The 11,781-nt window shown below is 40.0% G+C and overlaps 1 protein-coding gene across 1 annotated transcript; it reads left to right on the top strand.

Annotated features, from left to right (window-relative positions):
• The first annotated feature begins 2,677 nt into the window (after window positions 1-2,677).
• amotl2a (angiomotin like 2a) lies at window positions 2,678-10,602 on the top strand. The gene is given in 12 exon segments (XM_056459941.1): window positions 2,678-2,912; window positions 3,583-4,374; window positions 4,463-4,655; window positions 6,269-6,413; window positions 6,508-6,594; window positions 8,032-8,327; window positions 8,413-8,612; window positions 8,712-8,813; window positions 8,933-9,099; window positions 9,535-9,600; window positions 9,603-9,713; window positions 10,005-10,602. Coding segments are annotated over 11 exon segments (2,163 nt in total). The 5' UTR covers window positions 2,678-2,912; window positions 3,583-3,649; the 3' UTR covers window positions 10,076-10,602.
• Window positions 10,603-11,781: the final 1,179 nt, after the last annotated feature.

Raw genomic sequence — 11,781 nt, 5'->3', positions numbered from 1 at the left:
CTCCCTAAATCAGTTGTAGTGATTTAATAATTTATTTAAAAATTATCATTTATTCATTCATTTTCCTTCGGCTTAGTCTCTTATTTATCAGTGGTTGCCACAGCAGAATGAACCACCAACTTATCCAGCATTTGTTTTACACAGCGGAAATATTTAAAAATATATAAATTTGAGGGGGTAATTTCACTAAAACATGGAGTACATTTTGTTAAATGTGTTTATAAATAGACAATTCTTCTCTAATCTGGCTTTTATTTGTTCTAGCAATGGCTGAAATTTTAGATTACTTGCACTTCTCGTCATTATGTATTTCTTTAGAATGAATCGCTTGTCGCTAACTGAACAAATATTAATACAAAATATGCATTTTTCCTTTCCAAATACCTGATTTATCAAACCACTTTTATCAGTTACAGTTTATTTTAAGTAGCAAAAGTTATTTTCGTTTTATGTCTATATTTTTTAATCTGATAATCCTGTTCCACTGTGTTCATAATTCGAGAAAATTTCAAATAAAATTGAGTAAAACCACGGTAACACTTTATTTTGATGATCCCTATTATGCATTTTGTTGACTAAAAGTTGCATTGCAACTACATGCCAATTAATTCTCATTTGAGTATTAGTAGACTGTCTACTTAATATCTGTTGATACTGCTCCTTCATTAATAAATACATAACAGTATGTCATTTATGTACACGATTAGATCTTGAAAGCTATTATTACATGTTCTTTATGGTACAGATGGTTCCATGAAGAACATTTAATGTCCAAATTTCATGCACATACGGTTCTTTAGATTTTTCCAAATGTACTTTATTTTTAGTACTATTCTTAAAATTAAGGGAAACAAAAATAGTTATTTTTATGACTTGGCCGAAGACCCTCCTTTTGGACGCTTCATTTTTTAAGTGTGTAAATTGCAAGTTGCAAACAAACATACACAATCAACAGATTTGTAATCTACATCATTACGTCTGTCTGTTTTACCCTACAGTGTCACTGTCTGTATTTGTTTGTACAGCAAAATGGGAGCAAAGCATTATAAATGTGTGATATGTGAAGTATGGTATGTGCGTTGTGTGTGACGGGGGTCAGGCGTGTGTGTGTGTGTTTGTGAATCGTTTGTGTAAGGGTACAGAGCAGATGGTAGACCTCTCCCCTGTAATGTCTGTTTCAGAGAGAACAATACGTCTCTCTTTCTGAGGCATGATTAAGGGCTGGAAGAGGATTGCTCTCCATGGACAGCTGGTTGGCAGCATGCCTCAAACACACATACACAGACACCCCCTCCCCACCATCCACACACGCATACACATACACACACACTCAGCAATTAACTGGCACGGGCCACAGCTTAAATATTCACCAGCCCAGAGCAAACAAAAGACCTTCAATTCCATTTACTAATGTGTATTTTCCATATGTATTATTTAGATTTTCCACCTATATATAAAACATGCACTTGAGCACTAAAGCATTTTGACTTAAGAAAATTTTTAATTAAAAATAAAAGCTCACCCTCATGTCATTTCAAAACATATTCTGGCTTCCTTTCTCCGAACACAAAAGTAATGAATGTATATTATTAATAATAAAATGCCATTTTTATGATTGTGATATTAGACAACAGAGTATAAGAATTGAGTCTGGGGAAAGAGAATACTGTCTCAATGAAAACATTCAGAAAAAAATGATTAATATAATATACAGTGCTCAGCTTATATAGGTACACGGCTTACAATTATATCCTTTAAATTCATATTTTTAAAAGGAGGCTTCATAATATTATATTTGTGCATACACATTAGAATATTCAGTACTGAAGCCAAATCTGGAGCTTATCTAACAAAACAACTAATGATAACTGTCCAATAACTAGGACAGCCAAATTTATGTTATAGATAAATATTAAATACACATTTAAATAAGAGGAAAAATCATAAAAAAGCAAAAAAAAAAATAAAATAAAAAATGTAGTTGAAATTTTGTAGGTTATAATTTTAGGTTACAATATTTAGCTTGAATTTAATTGTATTTCAGTTTCTAAATATGTTTGGTGACTAAAATATTACTTTAATAAATATATCTGTTTAACAAATCTGTTTTGTTTAAATGCAAAAAAATACATTGCCAATATTCACTGAGAAATGGAGAAAAATATGAATTTTCAAAATGTGGTGTACTCAATTATGCTGAGCACTGTAACTATGGTTTACACGTATTTTTATTTTATTTTAGAAATAATCTCCACGTAAAAATAGTAATTCATCATATAAAAATATAGCAATTGAGTACAAGTAAAAAAAATCATCACTATCAAAGGTAAACATTCATAAAACGACTCTAAAACGACAAATGACTTATTGTTTACATACATGATACATTGTAAATACACTTGAGAACGCTGAAACTTCAAAAGAAAGCGTAGTTACAGATCCCTGTGACTTTTACTGCATTCCTCTCACTGTTAAAAAAAACGTCTTCCAGACAACAAATGCGCACGGGGCTGAGAGTGCATGCAGTTCCGCTTGTCGCGCGCACTGCCCCCCTTCAGCGGCGCGCTCTGCTTGGGGCCGCTCGGCTCTCCGGCGCTCCAGAGAGAGAGAGCGAGAGGAGGAGGCGGGGCGAAAGACAAGCGGAACTGCTTTTGATCACCGAGGGACTCGCAGCCTTCGCATTCCGCGCATTCCAGAGGCCGTGAACAATCGGAGCTCGGTCATTTATTAGCAGAGCCCCTCCCGCCCTGAGCTCAGTCTGCTGGAGGAGCTCTCCAGACGCGCACGCAACTCGCACAAACGCATGGGAATATAAATCGTAGTCAACACATTTCCAGAAGGATTATATCATTAAACGCAGAGACGAGTACTAACAACATTGAAACTTTTATTCGCGATGCCACTGTGACTTGGTGAGTTTTTTTAAAAGACTTCTAAAAAGCAGCTTGTTGTTGTAAACGAACTGTTTTTATGGCACATTGCTTAGTTTGCTACAAGAGCGATGCGTTTGTTATTGTGCCTTAACGTTTATTCATTGAACAAACTGGAGTGTGTGCATGGAAGGACTTTGTTTATAGGCAGAAGCCAACTCTGTTTTAGTGCATTTGTTTTGGTAGAATTTATAACATTGTAGTTGTAAATTCAGTAAAGTACACCAATAGAATGAGGAACTAAACGTTTATTTCAAACCTTTGTTTTCATGCTTCTTTGGCATGTTCGAATGTTTTACTACAGTTGTGGTTGTAAAACAAATATGAGACACTGGATAGGAATTTGTAGTTTGTAGCAGGAAATAATTTTCTCACTTTGGAAAGTTGTTGGATTCTAACTCTGCATTTTCCATTGCTTCTTATGGTTGTCAATATTATAAACTTGAGCAGACACCCAGTGCATAGTGGGTGTTGTAGGATGGTGCCATTGGTATTTTGTGTGAACGTGGTGTTGCTATGGGTAAAGGCAGTCAGCCTAGAAGCATGTGGAGTGAGGCACCACTCACTGGTGTTTGCTGTTATAGAGTGTTTCAATATAGCTGAACAATAGAAGGGATTTGCATTTGAAATCTTTTTTTTTTTTTTTTTGCAGGTTCACAGTCTAGAAGATCTTTCATACCGCAGTATCACTGATTGCTGTCTTTTAAACATAGACTGAAATGAGAACAGCAGAGGAATCATCAGGAACGGTGCTGCACCGACTGATTCAAGAGCAGCTTCGTTATGGAAACCCTACTGATCCTACTCTGTTAGCCATCCAGCAGCAGGCTCTGCGTGGAGGCAGCAGCGGTGGAGGTGCAGGAAGCCCTCGTTCGTCTTTGGAAAGCCTAACCCAAGAGGAATCACTTTCTCCCCAGTTGTCCGCCCGACAAGAGCCCCAGGGCCAAGAGCATCAGGGGGACTACCAGCATTTAGAGAGTCCTGTTTGTCACCTTTATCAGCTCCACACAGAGGAGCTGCCTACTTATGAGGAAGCAAAGGCACACTCACAGTATCTTGCCTACAAGAGGGGACAGATAGGGCATCAACACGGCAGTCTGGAGACCCCTGGAGTGGTTGGAGGAGCAGAACAGGACGACAGCATGTGGGATGCGAAACGAGAGCATGCTCGCTCACTAAGTGAGCGTCTTTTGCAGCTCTCGCTAGAGAGAAATTGTGCCCATGACAATATTCCCATGAGCTCATCGCATAGTTATCCCCAACTCTCTAATAACCACTCTGATTCAGTTGTGAATGAGCAGTCAGTTCATCAGCCAGACCAACGTGGTCCTCCCCCAGAGTACCCCTTCATGGTCAGATCTCCTGGATATATGCTTAGTCTTTCACAGGAACATGGGCACTATTATAACGAGCCCCCTCCTGCCTTCCATTCACAGCATTACAGGTAAAATTATATTTTGGTCACATTGTATATATTGTACATTCTATAAGAACATCATGGGTGTTCTAATGTTTATATTTGTCTCTCTTAGGCTATTTCCAACACAGCCACATACACCTCGTCATAACGGCCTGCCCACATTGACCCCTGCTGGCCAGGATGTCAATGTTGGAGGATATAGCATCCCAGTGAACAACTTCCAAATGGAGCAGCTTATTAAAGAGAACGAAAGACTGAAAAGAGAAGTGGACAGCTACAGTGAGAAGGCGGCAAAGTTACAGAAGGTAATTGGATTCTTTGTGTGCTTGCAACTTCCTTGCAACCTTCTAGAACTGTGATATTCTCTGGATGACCTTACATTTTGCCTTGGATGCAAAAAAGGCAGCCGTGTCCTTTTGATTTTGAAGTAAAAAATGACCTACAAAGAGTGAGAACAAGAAATCATTGTACGCTGGTGTCTTCTAGCCTTTGCATTCTAAGAAGATTAGCCCTCTTGCCGTGTAGGAATGCATGCAAGGGAGAGGATCACTAGGACTTCAATTTAATTTGAAAAGGACACATTCTTGGTCACTGACTGAAAATTCCCAGTAACTTATTTAGCATGCGAAACAACACTGAATTTACCCATGCCTACAATGCCATGCATTTTTCTGTAATGTGATAATGTCATCACTGAAATACCAGAGTGTCATGGCAGAGCAAGGGGGAAAAACAAGCTTATCTTGGTGTTTGTTTTGCTAAAGTTTATTGGGCTTGTGTGTCGTTCAGAGGCAAAAGCTAGATTGAGTTTCAGTGTAATTCAGTTCATACATAGTGTTTAGATTTAAGTTCTATATTCTTAAAAATATTCCATCCTAAAACACTGAATCATGAGTGTTAAGCCACCATCATACAGAACAACAAATTTGAAATCCTTGTTTAATCAGGGAACTTTTAAGAGGAGGGGGCCTCGCTTGGTTTTTCCTGTGGCCCTCTTTGTTAGGATTCCAATGGGATTCCAATAGGAGCAGATGTCTTGGCTCATCTCAGTGTCCAAGAATGAAGAAGGGACTTTGGCTTGCCCACAGCTGATGGACTGGGCTGCAAAGCGCAACCATCAGACCTCACAGCTGTGGATTCCCCGATTCAATGGCCCCTTTCACTTTCACTCTTGGGCAAAACTCCACACGGCACCTTTTGACCTGCCTGTGAATTTGCACATGTAGATTGCATATATGTTGTTTTAAAGTAAAAATAAAATGCAGAAAATGGAAGAAATTAGAAAATAAATCAGTGGTGGGGTTTTGTAAACTACAATATTTGTTTATCTGGAAAATTTTGTTCCTTTGGATGATCTCTTTCTCATCCCATTTTCCGTGTCATAAATATCATACAGGTGCATATATTGTGGACTGTTCCACTCTCTCTGAATGGTATTCCTCCAGCTTGCACATTTCCTTTGTTCCCTGTATTCGCCTTTGGCATCCTTCCCTGTAGGGAGATGAATGTGCGGACACCTGGGACTCATAAGTGTTCTTTTTGGAATGTTGATTCAATTCCCAGTCCCTGAGGAGCTCTGTGAGAGTGATTCACTAGTGGGCAAGCACTGAGGAGAGCCTCAGCCAAGCACATTCTTCCCTCCTTCCCTTTTTATCTCAAATTTGTGTTTGTATTTTCTTCATTCTTGCTCTTGCTTATCCTTATTTTATTACGTTTAGGTTTATGAACCACTATTATTCCAACCAAAAAAGAAAAGTGTCTTATACTGGCCCTCATGTTGTTGAAAATCTGCATCCTGTTAGTTCTTCTGCTTAACACTAAATGATATTCTTAGCAGTATTTCCAACCTCCTGTTAATAGAGAACAGGAATTGGTGGGTGTAAATGGGATGCTAAAATGCCTTTCTCCTCTTTTTCAGCTTGAACAGGAGATTCAGAGGATATCGGAGGCCTATGAGACTCTAATGAAGGGATCTGTAAAGAGAGAAGCCCTTGAGAAAACCATGAGGAACAAGCTAGAGAGTGAGATCAAGCGACTTCATGACTTCAACAGAGATCTCAGGGGTAAGATGGTTTGCATAGCTGAGTAATTGTCTTATAAATGAGTTGCATGTTTTGGTGTGAGGCAATAAATACTAATTGTTGACTCCCTCATTAGACCGCCTGGAAACAGCCAACAAACATAGAGCAGCCACTGAAGTTGAAGACAAGAGTCGGCATGCCTTCGCCAAACTGGTTGAGCAAAGTAAGAATTCCCCTTTGCTTCTCTATAAATTATCCTTCTCCCAATGTGCGGTCAACCATTAAACAATGCCAGCTGTTCCCACTGCATTTTTTTCATGTTTATTTTGTAGGCTTAATGACGCATTCCATTAATAATTAATAATGTGTTTATTGAAATGTGTCCTGACAGAGTGTTTTGTTGGATATAGGCAACATAAGTATAGAAATGTATTTAAATAGTCTATGAAATATAGGGTCCAGTACCTGGTTAAGCACATTCTATATTCTTCATCTCATATAGTTGCTTTTGGAATTTGACCCGCAACCATTATGAACTCTGTAAATAAATATGACCTGGATTCCTGGAATATTTACAGGTATTTTGGGATATTCCGTCCTCCTGGAATGCTTCCTAACAGCCCCCCACTATTTCAGCCACTGAGGCCATAGACAACCTTTTCTGGTGCCCTGTGCGCTGCCTCTCCATTTTTGGGCAAATTAATGCTAAAGAATTCCAAGCTGCGTTAGGGTAAACTGGATTTGTTTTGCTAATCCTAATAGGGATTGTTGTTATTGTTCAGTATTTGGTTGGATTCTAATGGAATGACTGTTGTTCTCTTAAGGATAGAAATATGATTTTAATCCACCAGCAGTCTGTAAACAGAAAAGTTTTATATCTTTGCTTCGTGCAAATAGAAAGTTTTGATGTTGTTAGATGTTTAAAGTTACCTTTTGAGCCACCACATAGGCATGTCAAAGACATGATTCAGCATCTCTGAAGACTTAGAACAACGTGTAGGCTAACATTATGCTTAATGACCTTTTGCAGCTATTTGCTTTACTTGTTTACTGCATGGCTCAGAGGCATTCCAGAGATCCAGTTGGTACAAAGACTTGCCTGTGTGCGTAAGTGGATAAGTGGAAGCCTGCATTCCATCCAGAGGCATTTGTTTTGGGTTGTATAATCAGAGTAGAAGTAGAATGGAAAACTGATTGCTGTCTAATTTTTTCTGACCCAAAAACAAGTGAGTTGGATTTTAGTATGTCCTTTTCAGTGTGCCAAGTCATCTTAAAGGGTTTGAAGAATTTGGCATCCCAAATGGGAATTCAGTGAATCGCTTTTGTAATCTGGGAATTCTAAAGCAGTCTGCAGTGTAGGTCAAAGGACATGGGGAAACTTGGCCACTCCCCTGCAAACCCAGACAGACGTGTGTAAATCAAGCATGCCTCTTTTGTTCCAGACTCTTGTGGGAAGCTTATCCCTTGAGAATTGGTTAGAATGAGACTACAGGCCAGAGAATGCTATGGGCACACCCCAGTCCTACTGCGTGGTCATTCATTTTGTGGCCTGTGTGACAAGCATAATGACTGAATAGCATTGAATATTCTTGTACCCGTACTGTAGTAAGTTGTCGTGGTACATAGTTTTCATTTTGTCTGTCTCTTTCTGTTTCCATAGATGAGGACCATCTTCGAGAGCGGGAACGTCTGGAAAAAGAGACGCAGCATCTACGGGCCTCAGGAGAAGAATGGAAGAGGCGGCGTGAAGCCTTGGAGCAAGCACTTATCACAGCTCAGACACGAAATAGGCAGCTGGAAGAAGAGTTACGTAGGAAGAGAGCGTATGTGGAGAAGGTAGAAAGGATGCAGAGTGCATTGGCGCAATTGCAGGCAGCATGTGAGAAGAGGGAAGCACTGGAGTTACGACTGAGGACCAGACTGGAGCAGGAGCTGAAGAGTTTGAGAGCACAGCAGGTAAAAGATAAAACAGACAACAGTTTTCTGTTGAATAAGAAGCAACAATTAGAGATTAAAAAGTAAACCACCATTTCTCTTTCAGTGGCAGTCTCAAGCCCAGCATGCAAGCCCTGGGTCATACATGGACCTTAACGTATCATCACTACAGCAGCAACTGAGGGAGCGAGAGGAGCAGGTTTTGGCCCTGGAGGCTGACATCACCCGCTGGGAGCAGAAGTATCTTGAAGAGAGCACAATGCGTCAGTTTGCCATGGATGCTGCTGCTACTGCCGCAGCTCAGAGGTGAGTAAAAGCACGAGAAGAAGGGACGCCATGGTCAAAAAATATTACTCATTTTAATTTATTGCTCAACTCTTGCATCAACTGTAACTCTTTTTGTAGGGATACCACAATCATCAACCATTCACCCCGCAGTTCACCCAATAGCAGCTTCAATGAGGATTTGCCGTCCCCCAACCACAGGCATCAGGAGATGGAAAACCGGTATGTCCACCATTTACATTCTCTATCCCACACTGGAAAGTCAGTCTATATTTGCTAGAAAAAATTAGTTTCCTATAGTTTTGATGTGTTGTATCTCAAAGTAGTCCATGTTTTATCAGGATCCGGGCACTTTATGCTCAACTCTTGGAGAAGGATGCTGTTATAAAGGTCATGCAGCAGCGGTCAAGACGAGAACAAGGCCGACCAGAGTTACAAGGCCTACGACCTGCTCGATCTGTTCCCTCCATCAACACTGTTGCCACAGCTAGCACCACCCGAGCCAAAGGTGAGAAGTAGTTACAGCCCAGGGTTGTACAGACCTGCCACTGGAAGTCCTGCAGAGCTTGGCTCCAGCCTATCTGGACCAGAATTAACTAGTTCAGATGTGTTTAATTAGGATTGTATTTAAAGAGCAAGACTGAAAACTGTGAGTGCATCTGTGACATTCACTTTCAGCTGGACAACTGGAAGCTTCTTTTCTTAGTGGCTATGTAATGTCTCCAAGGAGGAATGTGCCAACTAAAATAAGCTAGTGCTGTGACTAGCTGGCGCTCTTGAAATAGTCTACTTGTGAAATGGAATGCGTTTTGGTCTCCCTGTCTTCAAGAATAGAACCACAATAATAGTAAAGGGAGTTTACTGGATGTCAAATGTTTGCATGGCGGCATCCCTATATTGGAACATGTAATTAAACTGCTTCCTTTTCTATCTGCAATTTCAGGGAAGAGCCTATCAGATGACCAGACAGCAGCCGCATCTTTGCCCCCATTGCCCCATCTGCTTGCCAAATCCAGTGTCGAGACAGCAGCACACAGTGTGATTCAGAAAAGCCCAGCTGTAAAGCAGAACCTGCTGATGTTGCTGTATCTGCTCCAGAAGCTTCCACTGCTCTTAGCTCTGGTGTGTAAACTCATGCCATTTTCACTCATCCCACATTAATTGGTAGACTTGGCAAATCTATTATGCTTATCATGTGACAAAGAAAACCCTTAATGGTTAGAACTTCTATAATGTTGGTGCATACTTGCCCTTTTGAACCAGAGTAGTTAAAGTGTAACTTGAACACCATGTCAAAATAGCGGTTGGGGAGAGGACTCAACCAAAACATAGTCTATGTTTTGTATAGCTTCCCACCTTGTTTGCTGCTCAGGCATGAACAAAGAAAGCTGACAATCTTGCATTTTATTACAGAATCAACTTCTCTCAAGACAACCCAGATCAGCTGTGCCGTCGAAAACGATATGGTGGAGATCCTAATCTGAGATTAACAATGTCCAGCATGATGCTGCCTGCTGCTTTTACGCACAGATGATTCTTCTTGGGTCTCCATATGAGGACCAACCTTATCAAGAGAAGCTGTGCTTTGTTCAATAGGGAACTCGCCATTGAAGCTGATTTTGGGTTTGTGCATCAGGATGTGAGAAAAATGAATGGTGGATCTTTGGTGAAGGAGAGCTGAGCTCCCCTTGACAGTTGGTGACTGAACCTAGACTGTGAGATGTATGGTCTGAATGTGAGGTACTTGGACAGTACTCTACTCTAAAGCTACCACAAAACTTAAGTGCTTATAAACACATTGTATATGTTTATTGTATTTTGTATTTATGAGTATTGCTGCTGAGTGTGTGACATTTAGTTTGATAAGTGTGTAGAATGGTGAAATAGGACAAGATATCCCACTATTGTGAAACTTGTGCATTTGCGTTCCTTTGGAAAAACAACCAAGGGCAGTGTTCTTTTTTTTTTTTTTTTTTTTTTTACCAGTTAAGTATACCAACCCGTGTAAGACTATATCCCACATTTCTAGATAAAAAGCACAGACGAATATATCTCCAACTTTACACGCTCCATGTATAGTAGGTATGCCATTGCAACTGCTTCATCTTTAAATATCAAGAATAGAATAGTTTGGATTGTAGGAGGCCAAATACAGTTTCAACCAGGAGGCCTGGGATTAGAAAATCTACCAGAATAGTTTGGTAAATACCTTCACCAGCACTCCCATTGACTAAATTATCGTTACAGTTGGTGTTCTTGCTATAACTGACTGACTGTGGGTGCTTTTCGCTCCCTGATTTAAATAGTGGTATGGAAAGCCTCCTTTCAGGGATGGTGGAAGGGTACATACTCTTTTAGCGACACTTAGGGGAAGTATTACCCTTTGGAGAGACAGGGGCTGATGTTTCACATGCCATATTATTATTATTTTGCGCCCAGAACTGCAACCATCACACTTGCCACTCCCTTGCAGACAAGCCGGAGCTAATCTTCCCACATTCCTCCATTGTGGAATGCCCCTGCTCTGAGGAAAAAGGCTATCTGCAGTCTGACCCTTGGCCTCGTTCAAAACGCTTGGCATTTAGGCTACCATCCTCTTTTGGATCTGTTTATTTCCATAGTGCTGCGGTAGCTGGTTCTACTGTTAGCATTTTGTGACTTAAAGAATCTCCAGTGTAGCAACTGCAACTAGCCTTCATTTCAGAGGCAGAGACATTTCTGCCTGTCTAAAACATTTGTTCTAAACCAAGACTACACATGCTTTAGTTTATAGTGGGATAATAGTATAAATGGTTACCATATAACAAGTCAGTCTTATCTGTGTGGGTAATAAGTATCAAACCATGTTAATTTAACCTTTCTTCAGTATCATGAAATGCTACTTTGATTTTCCTATTGCCTTCGATGCATTGCACTTGCTGGTCAAGGCTTTGTACTGAAGTCATGTTTGTTTTGTTCACTACTTGGACTGTTTACAGAAAGGGCTGTTTTGAAACGAGAGAATTTAATATATTTTGTATATTATTTTACTTTTTTGCTATTTAGTAATGTGAACATGCCAAAGATTTGCATTACATTTTAAGTTATACAATAAAAGTATGAGCATTAGCGACGTGAAATGTAGATACGCAGTTCAAACTGGTTGACCCATATTTGGATGTTGCTGTGAACTTCAAGAATGGGGAATTGT

The sequence above is a fragment of the Danio aesculapii genome, chromosome 6 (genome assembly GCF_903798145.1).
Source record: "Danio aesculapii chromosome 6, fDanAes4.1, whole genome shotgun sequence".
NCBI classification, from domain to species: domain Eukaryota; kingdom Metazoa; phylum Chordata; class Actinopteri; order Cypriniformes; family Danionidae; genus Danio; species Danio aesculapii.
Note: the sequence above shows the minus strand (reverse complement) of the source record. Positions and strands in the feature narration are given on the sequence as shown.